We start from the raw sequence: 16,035 nt of genomic DNA, 5'->3' as shown, positions 1-16,035 counted from the left end.
TTGTTTTGTGATGGCTGCAGTGTTGTACCCATACACAGTGGCGTAACTTTACAGTCAGATCGGGAAAATTTCGGCCAACTGCCCGTTTTTTGGCAAAAAAAAGTAGTAATTTAGATATTTCTGCGTCCATACCAAGAAAAAGGAAAAAAAAAAAAAATCGCCTTTTACGTATTTCATTTTGTGTAACATTTAAATCCAAAACTGACGGGGGGGCGGATAGAAAGACTCACTGAGCCAATAGTAACATCGGAATTTAACCTAAATAAGCTGTGATTGTATATAGAAAAATGCAAATTGTGCTTTTGTTGGGTAAAATTAAGATGATTCTGCATGCTTTCCTCAAGTGTTTAGATTCTGATGTGAAAATATAGTGAGTTATTAGCTGCTGAAATCCTGCACTAAACAAAAACATTTTTTTGGGGGCAAAAACTTATATGTTTATTATTGCTATTGTTCCTGAAAATATAGGTGATTATCTCTGCATTTGGTGGTTTTAGATTTGAGAATTTTATAGCCATTTCAAGTTTTGTTATACTATTAAAAAAATAATTGGGATTTTATGAGGGAGCGACTTTGAATTTTTTTTATGTCGCTGCTCATGGAGACTCATATATGCCTAAGGTTTAGGTTTTAGGTCGCTAGCGGCTTTGGTTTTGAAAATATTGATATTCTGATAGTGAAGTCTATGATTGGCATTTTAACCCATTCCCTTCCACTGACGGTGATAGACGTCCAATCCGTTGGGCAGCGATCATTTGCGGCCAGTACATCCAAATGGCAGCCTAAGAGTTAATACAATTTAATAAATAAACTTAAGGTTAGTAACTTTCTTGAAGAAAAAAAAACAATAGACATTCCTTTGTCATATTCATTTATTGTTCAATAAAAATAGATTTTCCCAAAAAAGTGACGTAATGTCTCCTTCATGACTTTTCCTTGTTGCGCCTTGTAAACACGTTGCGGACGCACTCCTCCATCCACACAATACATTCAACACCTGCTCTTCTATTTACAAAGTTTTCCACAGTATTATTTTTTTTCCTGCATGTGGCACTCATTAAAAAAAACAACACTTTAAACAACATAAAAGATGTTAAGCGCTAACACAGGAAAATAAGCCATCCTTAAAATCTAATACACAATTGAAACTTTTTCTTTTTTAACACAGTAGGAGCACAAAAGCACATATTTTGTTCTTTTAGTAAACTTTGTAAACACTTTCCTCGTGTGAGCGACAGAGGTTGTCATGGTAACGTTTTCATCCTGCTACAATTATTTATGCAGAGCACGAAACAGTCTCTTTTTGACTAAAATGTGTCCCGAAAGAAAAACTTAGATCTGAGCAAGACGTTTAAACAGAATGTGGAGAATGTCGTGGTTTGTCCCAGAAAAAGTTCGTTTTTTCACCCCTCTGAAAAGAAAAGCACCTTTTAAGTCCATTGTTGGGATTCCTTTTCACGCTTTTTTGCGCATCTTTTTGTGAGGAAGGATAAGCACCGTTTCACGGTGCATTGTGGGTACTATAAAAACAGCAAAACACTGAACTGTTCCACTTTTGAGCACAGAATGACAAGTACTTTATGAAGATGCAGTCAGCACAATTCTTGGAAGAAGTATTGCTTGTTGTTTTAAAAATGCAAATTCTGCTGGTTGGAGCTTGTTATTTTCACGAAATCTGACGTTGGAGCTACAGTGTGTTGACTGGATGCTTCGGAATGACAAGGCTACAGGAAAAAAGTCTCAAATAGAAGCCTGTGTCGTTTTCAAAACTCAGAATAGAGGATTTTCCCATGAGAAGCTTTTAATCATTCACTTTCAAAGCCATTTGAAGTAACACTGTCTTTCCACCAAATGAGTCACACCGTGGTGGCCAGGCCGTGTTTGAGAGCGAGGGGCGAGTAGGCCTTAATACGTACGCACAACTTACCCCTCAGCCAGGGGTTTTGCAGCTCCAAGGGACAAAAGTCGTCCTGCAGCCACTTTTCCCGTTCGTCCACCACAAGCACAAGGCCAAAGTGCTTCAACTGTTCAGGGCCGTAGAAGGCGTCCTGATCCGGATCGCCGCCGCCGAGCATTTGCTGAGACACCAGGTTCATCTCCTGAACCACCAAACGGACCATCTCACCCGCCGATGTACAAGGAGTCACACACAGCTGTGACCAAAAGATGGGAATGTGTTAAATTGAACAGGAAATGATAAAAATGCTTGCCTCTTATATTTGGAAAAATGCTATGGAAAACTCCCAAGTGTGTCGATACACAATAATGCCAAAAGTAAGTACCGTAATTTTTGCTCTATAAGGCGCACCTGACTATAAGCCGCCACTCACCAAATTTAACACGAAAAGGAAATTTATTCAAGGATAAGTTGTACTGTACTATTAGCCGCAGCTGTCCTCACTGTATTATGGGATATTTACACCAAAATATATTAACCGGTAACACTTTGTTTGACAGCGACAACATATGACTTTCATAAGACCAAATCAACCACCATGAAGCTTTGAACGAATTGACTGCAAAGGTTCATTGCTTCAAGAAGCTTCATTTGGCCATCAATGCTCCCTTGGGGGAGAAATTCAACCTCTGCTGCCACCTGTTGTCATCACTGTTGTTGTCGAACATGCCTCCTAGCATGCATTGCAGCGCTACAGATGTACAGTTGTGGTCAAACGTTTACATACACTTGTGAAGAACATAATGTCATGGCTCTCTTGAGTTTCCAGTTATTTCTTCAACTCTTGATTTTTCTCCGATAGAGTGATTGGAACAGATACTTTGTCACAAAAAACATTCATGAAGTTTGGTTCTTTTATGACTTTATTATGGGTTAACAGAAAAAGTGATCAAATCTGCTGGGTCAAAAATATACATACAGCAACAAGAATTAGCAATTTCTTGTGAGTGATTATTGACTTGAACAATCATTGACTTGAACAAGTCAGGAAAGTCACTTGGAGCCATTTCAAAGCAGCTGCAGGTCCCAAGAGCAACAGTGCAAACAATTATTTGTAAGTATAAAGTGCATGGCACTGTTTTGTCACTGCCACGATCAGGAAGAAAACGCAAGCTATCACCTGCTGCTGAGAGAAAATTGGTCAGGAGGGTGAAGATTCAACCGAGAATCACCAAAAAGCAGATCTGCCAAGAACTAGAAGCTGCTGGAACACAGGTGTCAGTGTCCACAGTCAAGCGTGTTTTGCATCTCCATGGACTGAGAGGCTACCGTGCAAGAAGGAACCCCTTGCTCCAAAAACGGCACCTTAAGGCTCGACTGAAGTTTGCTGCTGATCACATGGACAAAGATAAGATCTTATGGAGGAATGTTCTGTGGTCAGACGAAACAAAAATCGAGCTGTTTGGCCACAATGCCCAGCAATATGTTTGGAGGAGAAAAGGTGAGGCCTTTAACCCCAAGTACACCATGCCTACCGTCAAGCACAGTGGTGGTAGTATTATGCTGTGGGGCTGTTTTCTGCCAATGGAACTGGTGCTTTACAGAGAGTAAATGGGATAATGAAGAAGGAGGATTACCTTCAAATTCTTCAAGATAACCTAACGTCATCAGCCCGAAGATTGGGTCTTGGGCGCAGTTGGGTGTTCCAACAGGGCAATGACCCCAAACACACATCAAAAGTGGTAATGGAATGGCTAAATCAGGCTAGAATTAAGGTTTTCTAATGGCCTTCCCAAAGTCCTGACTTAAACTTGTGGACAAGGCTGAAGAAACAAGTCCATGTCAGAAAGCCATCAAATTTAACTGAACTGCACCAATTCTGTCAAGAGGAGTGGTCAAAGATTCAACCAGAAGCTTGCCAGAAGCTTGTGGATGGCTACCAAAAGCGCCTAATTGAAGTGAAAATGGCCAAGGGACATGTTACCAAATATTAGCACTGCTGTATGTATATTTTTGACCAGGAAGATTTGATCACTTTTTTCTGTTCACCCATAATAAAGTCATAAAAGAACCAAACTTCATGAATGTTTTTTGTGACAAAGAAGTATCTGTTCCAATCACTCTATCAGAGAAAAATCAGAGTTGTAGAAATAACTGGAAACTAAAGAGAGCCATGACATTATGTTCTTCACAAGTGTATGTAAACTTTTGACCACAACTGTAAGTAACAATCGAAATTAATGTTCTGTAGTAATTATTTCTTCAGTTACTGTTCCAGTTGTTTCATTAATTGCTAGTTATGACATTTGGTAACACTTTATTTGACAGTAGCCCCATAAGACTGTCATTAGATAATCATAATTATGACTTGACACTGCCATGAGCATTAATGAATGCTTATAACAGATGTCATTTAGTGTTATCTGACAAATGATCTCACTTTTGAATGGATGTAAAAGATCCAAGCTGGAAATAAATGGAGTCAATGTTACCTATTTACAGAAATAAATAAAAAATAGGCAGCACTAGACTATAAAGCAGCAGGATTCCAAATGAAGGAAAAAAAGTAGCAGCTTATAGTCCGAAAATTACGGTATATGGACTTAAGTGACATCCTAGTTATTGTAGATATTTCGGGACAATTCCATGCAACTAACTTTGTGAGAACAGTTTGGGGATGTCCTGTTGGTATTCCAAAGTGACTTTGCACCAGTGTAAAAAGGAAAGAAATTAGAAAAGAAATATAAAACCTTCTTCTAGATCAGTGTTGTTTTCGTCAATGATGACGATAACGAAAATATTTCATCAACGAACACTTTTCATGACAATGACGAAAAGATAATGAACTAAAATTGTTTTATGAGACTAGAACATAACGAGCCTAATGCCAGTTTTCTTCTGATGAGACGAAAACGTGCAAAGGTTTCAGTCACATGTTCACAAAAGAGAGACCATGCAATGTTGCTTTAGCTTTTGAAGGTCTGTGTCGAGTAATCATCACACACTAAATGTAACTTGTAGCGATAGCATAGCATTCGCATGGCTAATGCTCACGGCAAGCGTCCTCTTAAACTTTCGGGCAAATTTTTTTACATACAGTTCGCGACATCCAGGTGGGTATAATTAATTGAAAATAATGTACTGTTTTCCTGCTGAGTGTGTTCTCACCAAGTTGGTGTTGTCCTTGTAGATGCTACAATATGTGCTTGTCTGTCAATGTTCATTTGAAATAGTTGGGAAACCTTTATTTATTTATTTGTGGAGTAAATTTGACAGATAAAGACATTTTTAAGAAAGGTCGACTAAAACTAGACGAAGACAAACACATTTTGAGATGACTAAAATATGACTAAGACTAATAAGTACAGTTGTATCTCTACATACAAAGTTATTCATTCCAGGACCTTGTTTGTAAGTGGAAATTTTCCCATAAGAAAACATTATAATTCGATTAATTTGTTCCATAGCCCGAAAACCTACACTAAATCCTTAATAAATACTGCTGGTATTGTTGCAGATAGCAGTTACACAGAGCAAAACAAATAGATTATGAGTACAAATAGGATTAATAAAATAATAATAGTAATCATAATAATAATACCTGTAATAATGTAACGAATCGGGTTCTAATGTGGCGAATGTGTTTTGCGTGGTGTACCTGAACGCATCGCACGGCTGACTTGACAGAGTGAGAGAGGACTTTTTACTTTCACTTTTCATGGTCAGCTGCGGCAGACAGTAGGTGTGTTATGTTGCACAAGTTCTGAGATACATGAGTAAAAACCAGACGAAACTGGCGATTTTTGGCGATGTTACAATCATGATGATTGTCTCCTTAACTTATAAATACTGGTGAACAGAGGTCAGAGGAGGACCGTCGAGATCGTAGACATTCTACAGCCGTATTGTTGAGCCAATTCAGGGATGCGCACACCACACATATTTTTCTATCATTTCCAACTTCATTTCAATGGCAAGCCTCACCTTTTTCCTTTTTCACCACCTGCACTAACATTCTTGCAACCCATATTGATTTCTCTCACAAGAAAATCCAGCATGCGCCCGTCTTGTCATGAATCGTCGTATTTCGTCGGATGTAGAAACAAATGGCGAGTCAACTTTTACGTCGGCTATCGAAAAAAATCATGTGCTGAAGCGATCGTATGTCGAGGTACCATTGTATTATCATCGAAACTTAAAAGGGCTGTCAAAAACAACACTGTTCTAGATTCATTTGACTAATCCAGACTTCGACCCACTAGATCAACTTTGATGTTATAGCTACAGAAAGACATATACTATAAACCCTATAGATTATGATGTGATATAGTGTACATTCATCTGTATAACTGTGCTATCAGTCAGAAAAATAAAATACCTTGACACTAGTTTCCTTGGGGAGCCCTGTGCGGTACTGTGGGTACACTCTGAGCGTGGCGTGGGAGCCTTTCCTGTGGGCAGCCGGCCTCGGGGAAGAGAGCCGCTGGGTACCGCTGTCTTCCGATAGCGTTCTGGCCGGCGGGCTTCGTTGTGACCTGTGTTCTGCCATACAGCAACGGTCCACCGATGAGGGCCTGTGCCAATGTCGCTGTGGCGAAGAAGCACGGCGGGAGTACGACTGATGGTTGGCGGATGTGGTGGAGGGGAACTCCAGACTACTCGTGCGCACGCAGAAAGCCTGCCGTTTTTCGGTAATGTGCAGCAGTTCAATCTGCCGACTCGGCAGGATGAAGTCGCTGTCAAAAAGCTCGGGTGGCCCACGTCGGCGTTCGACCCCGCAGCAGACACCCTCGCTGCACCTCCCCAATTCACGGCCGCGCTGCTGTTCTGAGGCCCGCAGGACGTCAGGAGTGGAGTCCCTCAGGGCTCCTTGTCCGCCTCGACCGAGTCCGACGCCAGAGCCGCTGCCGTCGCTGCGGAGGAAGCCGCGGGGCTCTGGGGGCGCCGAGGTAGAAAGCGGGGACGGGGGCAGCAGGTCCAGCTCGCGAGGGCTCTGGGCTCGACTGGAATCGTAGTCGCTGTCGGTTGTTAGGAAGACCTCTGAGGAGCCCTCCTCATCTGACAGGCCTGCAAAGTCTGAAGGAAAGCTTGCTTAGTTGCTTATACTACACAGTATGATAAAAATAAGCTACACATATAATAATAGTTACATTAATAATATCATATTTCAATCATTCACCATATGAAAATTGATGGGAGAACCAATAAGGAATCACTGCATATCTTCAAGCAATATCAAAAATGGAATCTGTATTGCTAAATTCTTATCAATTTCCAACCTTATTCCAGAATTAGGAACTATTCTCGAACATGCTTTACCGAATCACTGTAAGAGCATCCAATGGTTGTCAGACCTGAGTGCTTGCGGCAACGTTCTGGTGAAGGTAAGGGCGAGGGCATGAAGTCAGGCTGGGAGGAAGTGGACGCGGGCTTGTCTGGCACCACTTCCTTTGACAAGTCGATCAAGCCGCTTATGGAAATGCCTCCGGTGTGCTGTTTGTAGCGTGCGTACTGTAAGGCCTCCATGATCCACCTGGCATCACGCCACACTTCCTCCATTTGCTGTCATAATGAAAGAGAAGGACGAATAGGTAACATATTAAGTCGGGCTGTCCAAATTATCGCGTTAATGGGCAGTAATTAATTTTTCAAATTAATCACGTTAAAATATTTGACGCATTTAACTAGGGCTGCAGCTATCGAATATTTTAGTAATCGAATAATTGACTGAAAATTCTATCAATTAATCGAGTAATCGGATAAAACTTTTTTTTTTTTTTTAGGTAAGGAGCAATTATAAATATACATGAGGAAAAACAGACATTTAATCGAATATTGAACCATTTTCAGTCAATCAATGTCTTTATTTTCGATGTACATTGTTGAAAACAGCCAATAATTGCATCTCAGATGTGACTAGAAAAAAAATTCACTGACAGTTAGCTTTATTATGCTTTAATTTTACAACCTCATCACTCTACAGCACTGTGTTTTTACAGATTATATAAAACCTGTATGTAGGACACGTTAGCCACGCATCGACAGTGGTCATAATCAATAGAAACCTAGCCCTCCGAAGAGCTAACGTTACATGACCAAGTGACAGTAACGTTGTATTTATTAACGATGAGAAGTGTACTGCTTAAAGATGGCGGCTGTTTACTAACGCTGCCCAGACGCGGCCAAGTCTGTCATTACGCATCTAGTCCTAAATGCATGCGATATCTACGAGATGCATCGGACACTATCTGCTACCAAACTAGCATCACGCGGGCATAGTTTTTAGCAACGTCGGCGTAGTTTGTATCGGCTGTCAGCTGCAGTAAGTTTTTTTTTTTTTTTTTTTTTGTATTGCTTTTTTTTCCTATTGCTTTTTCCTCTATGCACGTGACGTCAGCGCGTTGTCCCGCATTAAAAGTAGTCCGGGCAAAACGTGATGCTTAGAGCTGGTAAAATTAAACGATACCTCGAGATGAATAAATTTACTCGATCAGTTTTTAAACTCGAGTTACTCGAGTTGCTCGAGTATTCGTTTCAACTCTACTTTTAACGCACATGCCCCGCACAGATTAAAATGACAGCACGGTGTCACGTCCACTTGTTATTTGTGTTTTTGGGTGTTTTGTCGCCCTCTGCTGGTGCTTGGGTGCGACTGATTTTATGGGTTTCAGCACGCTCTGCTGACGTCATTATTATGTCGACGCGAACTCATACCAATACAGTGCTATACAGACCAGCTAACGTCTGCATCCAGTATTCAGTGTCAGTTCTCGCTGTCTCATCACACTGTTTGTCTCTTATACATGCATCGCTTGTGAGTTGTATTCTTTCTTTGTATGTATTCGTGAGCATTGTGTAATTATTGGTGATGTACATTTCATTTTGTTTACATATATGGTGCAATGTACTTACATTATTTGTTACTTGTGAGCTAATTGGCTAGTGCTACTGCTCAAATGGAAACGTGTGTATATTTTGTGTGACTTGTGCAAGTCATTGGCACAATTTTTATTATTTTCAGTTTTACAATAATCAGAAACGTGACCCTGTCAAGACAATTGATGACTACAGTAAAGCCCATTCAACTTGATTCCTCTTTGGAGCTTCTGTTGTTCGCTATCTGTCAATTTGTGCACTCACACACATTCAGGACAGAATACAGAGCAAAAATAATATTCCAAAAAAATTATGTTCACAAAAAGAAAAGCACTTCTATCTGTATTAATGATGCTCAGACTTTGGACAAACTATTCAAACATTTCGTTTAGCTGCCGTTTAGCTCGACAAATACACTGGATGGCAATATTCAGTCACAATATACAAACGATCAGAGGTCTCGTACGTTGTGAAGCCAGCACTCAAATGATGTAACAGTGAACAGGGAACTCTGGTGTCGGTCGAGGGACAAAACACATTCATTGGCTTGATTTCTAGTAATTTAAAACTTGCCACTGACACCTTCTGGTGCATTTCAATCACTACCTTACGTAGTTAAAGACACTGTGGAAGAACGGCAGGGAGTCCATGTGACGTCACTGCTCGGCAACATCAACAATGGCGAGCTACTAGTTTATTCTTTGACTGAAAATTTTACAAATTTTATTAAAACGAAAACATTATGAGGTGTTTAAATATAAAATTTCTATAACTTGTACTAACATTTATCTTTTAAGAACTACAAGTCTTTCTATCCATGGATCGCTTTAACAGAATGTTAATAACGTTAATGCCATCTTGTTGATTTATTGTTATAATAAACAAATACAGTACTTATGTACAGTATGTTGAATGTATATATCCGTCTTGTGTCTTATCTTTCCATTCCAACAATGATTTACAGAAAAATATGGTATATTTTATAGATGGTCTGAATTGCGATTAATTACGATTAATTAATTTTTAAGCTGTGATTAACTTGATTAAACATTTTAATCGTTTGACAGCACTAATATTAAGCCTCAAATTTTAACTCACTGCCTGCCTTTGATGGTGGTAAACGCCCAATCCATTTTGATTGGGAGGTCTGACAGCGAAGACTGTGTCTATTGCTGTCAATTGCAGCTAATGAATTAACCCTCATGTTTCAACTAAATCGTGGTTGTGTTCTGTACTTGTATATGTTCTTGCAGCTGCTGGTGCTTCTTTTTGGCATTGGTGAGCTCTTCTTCAGAGAAAGCCTCCCTCAAGGCTTGTTGAGACATGAGCGACTCCAGCTCCAGCAAAGCAGATACTCTGCAGTACTGGCCGATGAAACCGGGGCAATAGGCGTTAAAGTGGACTGGCGGGGGAAAAGAGGAGATGCTAAATTACACGCGTTGTTCACAGTGAATCAAGATCATATGCCTTGCACTCACCCAGTTCAAAGATCTGCAAGGGCAGCGTAAGGAAGCCGGAGCGAGGAGAGTAGGGATTGTTCTGACCCGGAGGGGTGCACACTTCATCGCACGGAGGTAAGAGAAGGAGGAAGGACACCTTGTCTCCGAATTCCAACACTTCCTGGGTGTAGATTCGGAAGTCCTGCGTCTGAGAAAAAAAAAAAAAAAATCACTCTAAGAATCTCCAAAAATTTCAGACCCACTATTCAATGCCTTTATAAAAACACTTTATCAGGACAAGTAAATTAAAGACTTTTAAAGACTCTGCGGGTAAACTTGCAATGAGCATTAATATTGGCAGATTTTTGCCCAAAACTTAAAAAGCTGGCTCTTTACCCACTGTATAAGATTTTTGTGAGATTTTCCAATGTTAATTACATTATCTGGCTTGGCGTAATAAAGCTTATTAAAGACTAAATTAATTACTGTAATTTTCGGACGATAAGCCGCTTTTTTTTTTTCACATTTTGAATCCTGCAGCTTATAGTCCAGTGCATCTGATTTCTTGATTTATTTGGGTTAATAGGTAACACTTTCTTTGACAGCAGACCGTCATAATTATGACATGACACAATCATGGACATTATTGATATTATGAGTTATATCACTAACTCCATTTATGTTCAGCTCGGATCTTTACATCCCATTCAAAAGTGAGATAATTTGCCGGATGACACAAAATGACATCTGTCATAAGCATTCATTAATGCTCATGGCAGTGTCATGTCGTAATTATGATGGTCTTATGACAGTCTTATGGCACCACTGTCAAATAAAGTGTTACCAAACATCATAACCAACAATTATTGAAACAAAAGGAACAGTAACTGAAGATATAATTAGCACAGAACATGAATTTTGATTGTTATTTACATTCGTAGCGCTGCAATGCATGTTAGGAGGCATGTTGGACGACAACAGTCTTGACAGCACGTGCCAGCAGAGGTTGACTGTCTCCCCCAAGGGAGCAGTGATGGCCAAATAAAGCTTCTTGAAGCAATAAATCTTTGCAGCTAATTGGTTCAAAGCTTCATGGTGGTTCATTTGATCTTATGACAGTCTTATGATGCCGCTGTCAAATATAGTGTTCCCGGTTAATATCTTTTGGTGTAAATATCTCATTATATAGTGAGGACAGCTGCGGCTTATGGTCCAATGCTGCTTATCTGTGATCAAATGTCGTTTTCGTGTCAAATTTGGTGGGTTGCGGCTTATAGTCAGGTGCGCCTTATAGTCCGAAAATTACAGTAACCAACTAAAGGTCGGTCAAATCCCTTGTGGAAATTTAAAGGAAATTGTTCGGGGATTTTCCAGTCTGGTATGTGAATAAAAATGTGAATGCGTTGTCCATTTGTGCCTTGAAAGCAGCCAGCAATGTGGACAAAAGTTATCGAAAATGGATGTCTGTATTACAGTTTTACTTAAATTCCCAACACATGTGTTAATATGTTGCTCCTACAAAGCCTTAAAGCGCATGTAAGGACACATGCCAGTTGAACTCAATCATGGGGTCACTTGCTTTTTGGAGAAAAAAAATTCTATTTACAGGAAACTGACACCAAATTCAAATACACAAACCAAGGGAGTTAGCGGTTTAACAAGAAATGACCAGAACCCCCTTGGAATAATAACGTTTTGCGGGTTCAAGTATTTCCAGACAATAAAGGATAATATGCATTGTCATGTCAGACCACACAGCGTCGACGGCTTCGTTCTGACCTGGTTGCCTGGGACATTAATGTGGGCGATCAGATCCTTGATGGCGCTACACAGGTCGTGAAGGAGGGGACGCGGGCCACTCTGAATGCTGCCGGGCTCCGTTTCCATTGGCTCCTCCAGGGAGTTGAGGGCCTGCAGCAATTGCCACTCCTCACTAAAGCAAAACACACAAGCCATGAAGATTAGACTTTTATTGGCTGCTGAGGGACTTCAAGTTGGAGTTCTCATATTTTTGGGGTCTTGGGAACCCAACAGGAGACATTCTTCCAATGATAAGCCCAGTTTATGGACATACTGTCCAGTAAATTTCGTAGGAATTTGGAGTAAAATGACATTACAACGACAAATGAATAAAAATAATTTAATAACAATAATAATTGTCACCTTAACTTATAAAAACTGGTGAATGGAGGTCGGCGGTGGACTGTTGAGATTGTTGACATTCTACGGCCGTATTGTCGAACCAGTTCACGGACACACACACCACGCTCATATTTTTCTATTATGCCATCTTCATTTCAATGGTGAGCATGACCATTTTCCTTTTTTCATCACTTGCCCTAACCTTCATTGGAACCAATGTTGATTTCTCTCACTTGCAGGTAAACAAAAGATACTGTGGCGCTGTCGTAAATCGTCGTGTTTAGAGCATGTCGTCGGATGTCAATCAATCAATCAATCAAATTGATTTATATAGCCCTTTACAAAACCCGAAAGGCCCTCAAAGTGCTTTAAAACAAAACATGGCTCAAGATAAATAAAAGGCAGGAAAATATTTTACAATGACATTTAATAATAAATAAATAAATAAATAAATAAATAAATAAATAAAACAAAGACAGCGCATCGCAATAAAAGTAAAGCAAATAAAACAATAAAACCGATAAAATCGAAAAACATTAAAAAAGGCCTTTAGCAAATAAAACCAGGCTATCCTAATTTTTGTAAAAGGCGAGTCTAAAAAGGTGTGTTTTTAGCCGAGACTTAAAATGACCTACATCCGTGGTGGTGCGGATTTTGGAGGGAAGGCTATTCCACAGCCTGGGGGCAGCAACCGCAAAGGATCGGTCTCCCCACTGTTTAAGTTTCGACCTCGGAACATCTAAAAGAAGCTGGCCGGTCGAGCGAAGAGTCCTGCCAGAGTTACGAAAAGTTAAAATTTACGATAAATAAGATGGAGCCTGGCCATTAATAGAATTAAAAACAAACAGTAAAAGTTTCAAATCAATTCTAAAATGGACTGGAAGCCAGTGGAGTGATGATAGCACGGGGGTAAAATTTTGTGAGTCAAATTTTACGTCGGATGTCGAAAAGATCGTGTGTCGAAGCGATCGTATGTCGAGGTACCACTATACTTGGTGTTAAAATATTGAGAACCAACTACTGTATTTTTCGGACTATAAGTCGCAGTTTTTTTCATAGTTTGGCTGGGGGTGCGACTTATACTCAGGAGCGAATTATGTGTGACATTATTAACACATTATGATATAATTTCACAAGTTATTTTGGTGTTTTGGAGTGACACTGAATGTTTGGTAAACTTGTTAGCATGTTCTTTATGCTATAGTTATCTGAATAACTCTTAATAGCTATGGCCACATTCGCGTTCTGCCTTTGGCAATGTGTGTTCAATTGTATTATTGACTTTTTTTTTATATTGAAATGCATGCTTTTAGTTTGTGGCGCTTTCACGCCCACGTGAGGGTGCACTCGCACATGTTTACGTGAAGAAGACCGCTCACACGCCAGAAGAAGACTGACAGCTACGCAGCTTGAGTGAGTGGGCGAGTTAGCGAGAGAGAAACACGGCTGCGGACCTACGTTCATTGTTTATGCTTGTAAAATATCTCTACAGAGACAACGCCTGTGTGTATCATCTTTTCTGTTGTTGTTGTGTGTTTTCCACCCGCGATCGGACACTTAAAGCCAGTTGTGTGGTTGTTTGAACTAGAGATGTCCCGATCCGATATTTGGATCGGATCGGACGCCGATATGGGCAAAAAAATGCGCATCGGTATCGGAACACGGAAAAATTCCGATCCAGACTTCCGATCCAGTTTTTTTTTTAAAGTCCGGTCTGGGTTTTCCAGCGCACAGATTTATATAATCCATCCCAGTTTTTGCTTCGGTTTCCCTAAAATCCAGTCCGCATTTTACGGCACACCTTCAACACACTACATTTACATTACCGTCTCCCAATTTACCGAGAGACTTTATCGTTAAAAATGTCAGCTGTGTAGGATCACTTCACCTTAAAGGACGACAAAGACGAAGAGGCAGAGTGCAACATATGCCACAATAAAGTCAAGCGTAGTGGTAAAACTGTAAGAAGTTTTAATACAACCAACCTAATCAAGCATTTAGTGAAATACCACCACAAACAAAATTGAGGAGTATGTTAAGACAACCGAAGACAAAAAGAAAGGTCCTACGCAACTAACACTGGCAGAAACTTTTGCTATGCGTGACAACTGGCACTCGACAGTCCCAAAGCCCAGGGAATAACAAGAGTCATTGCCGAAGAATTCATTCAGGATGACGAGCCATTATCTCACGTGAGTAAAGACGCATCATCCAACACTTAGAACCACGGTACAACATGCCCAGCCGTCATTACATCCTTGAGCGATTCGACCGTGGAAGATTCGAGAACGATTCACAGACATCCAAATTCCGATTACTGAAATATGTCAAGTAAAGCGGAATTAATACACAACGCGGTGTTCGGGACGCAATGAGAAACTGACCGCATTGCGTCCCGAAAGTAAACATAATGCTTGTCATAGACCCGGGTAATGCCAATGCTCAACTCATGGCTTTATCTCAACTCATGCCGCTGGATAAAAAACACAAGAATACCTGACTGCTGCTGACAGCCGCTACAAACTACGTCAACGTCGTTTTACTGGAGATAATAGATATCATATGTATATAGAACTAGATGCAAAACGACAGACTAGACTGCGTTAGCAATATTGAAGTATTGAAAACCAGATGCGTTAGTAACGGCCGCCATCTTAAAGCAGAAGACTTCCCTAGTAGGCTGTTGTGAACCTTCCAAGCGAACCTAATTAACTTTTTATCTAAAATACTCCTAAATTGGCAAAATCTTGACTTGAAGCTATCTTCAAAACAGTTTTAAAACTTTCACATGTCGGAAGTAGACAGAAGGGAAATTATGGAATAACGGGAGCAATTTTAACAACTTTAACAGTTGATTCGCAAAATTAAATGAATTGAATGTAGTTTAAAGCTGCTGATACAGAATGGGGACTTGAGTATTTTATTTACTCATTTAAAATGTTAACTTGATACTGAAATAGTCGTTTATTTAAACCTGAGAGGCTTTTTATACAATTTTTGTAACTAATGCACGAAACATTAAAGGCACCTAATAGCTTGGGGGATTTGTGGGATTTTCCACTGAGGTTGTTGGTGTGTTTTGCTTTTTTAAGACAGTTTACAATATTATTTGCACGTTTTACTGACTGACTATGCCATTTCTGTTTGTTATTTATAATGTTTTGTGTTTGTCACTGAATAAACAGGTCAGTTTCTTGTTACCAACCGTTGTGTGTTATTCAAACTCACCTAATTCAGCTGGGTAGTTGTTATCAAGAGTACTAAAACCTTTTTCAACATGAGTCTGACAACTAAGTAAGGAGGCTAAATAACTTTAACACATGCTCAGATAGGTCGGTATCGCTATCGGCCAGTATCGTATCGGATCGGAAGCGCAAAACAATATCGGTATCGGATCGGAGGTGCAAAAACCTGGATCGGGACATCCCTAGTTTGCACGATGTGCTAATGCTAGCGAACTCATGCTAACCGTTTGTGTCATTGCTATAACAGCACCTAATTATCATTTATTTACGTTGATGCGAACCTGTTTGGTATCGAAGACGAAATTGATTCAGCAAATTGTACGGATGTCAAGCATCGTCATTTGGAAGTTTAGCTCGCTGTATAGGCAGGACCGAGCCGTAGCGTCCTGGTGAGGACAGTACATTCGCATTTCATTGTCCATGCACTGTACACGTA

General features: G+C 40.1%; 1 protein-coding gene across 3 annotated transcripts in view; it reads right to left on the bottom strand.

Moving 5' to 3' along the window:
- Positions 1-242: 242 nt before the first annotated feature.
- ankfn1b (ankyrin repeat and fibronectin type III domain containing 1b) overlaps positions 243-16,035 on the bottom strand; it is a 257,863-nt gene continuing 242,070 nt past the window's right edge. For 2 of the 3 annotated variants that reach the window (XM_057825769.1, XM_057825770.1), the window contains 6 exons: positions 11,992-12,145; positions 10,252-10,420; positions 10,009-10,175; positions 7,252-7,459; positions 6,276-6,973; positions 244-2,153 (listed from right to left, as the gene is read on the bottom strand). In XM_057825769.1, coding sequence (XP_057681752.1) covers positions 1,857-2,153; positions 6,276-6,973; positions 7,252-7,459; positions 10,009-10,175; positions 10,252-10,420; positions 11,992-12,145 — 1,693 coding nt within the window. In that variant the 3' untranslated portion in view covers positions 244-1,856. Of the gene's footprint in view, positions 2,154-6,275; positions 6,974-7,251; positions 7,460-10,008; positions 10,176-10,251; positions 10,421-11,991; positions 12,146-16,035 lie in introns of all 3 variants that reach the window. The other variant, XM_057825768.1, reaches the window with a different exon arrangement.

The sequence above is a fragment of the Corythoichthys intestinalis genome, chromosome 21 (assembly GCF_030265065.1).
Source record: "Corythoichthys intestinalis isolate RoL2023-P3 chromosome 21, ASM3026506v1, whole genome shotgun sequence".
NCBI classification, from domain to species: domain Eukaryota; kingdom Metazoa; phylum Chordata; class Actinopteri; order Syngnathiformes; family Syngnathidae; genus Corythoichthys; species Corythoichthys intestinalis.
The sequence above is the reverse complement of the archived record's forward strand: the minus strand, read 5'-3'. Positions and strand labels throughout refer to the sequence as shown.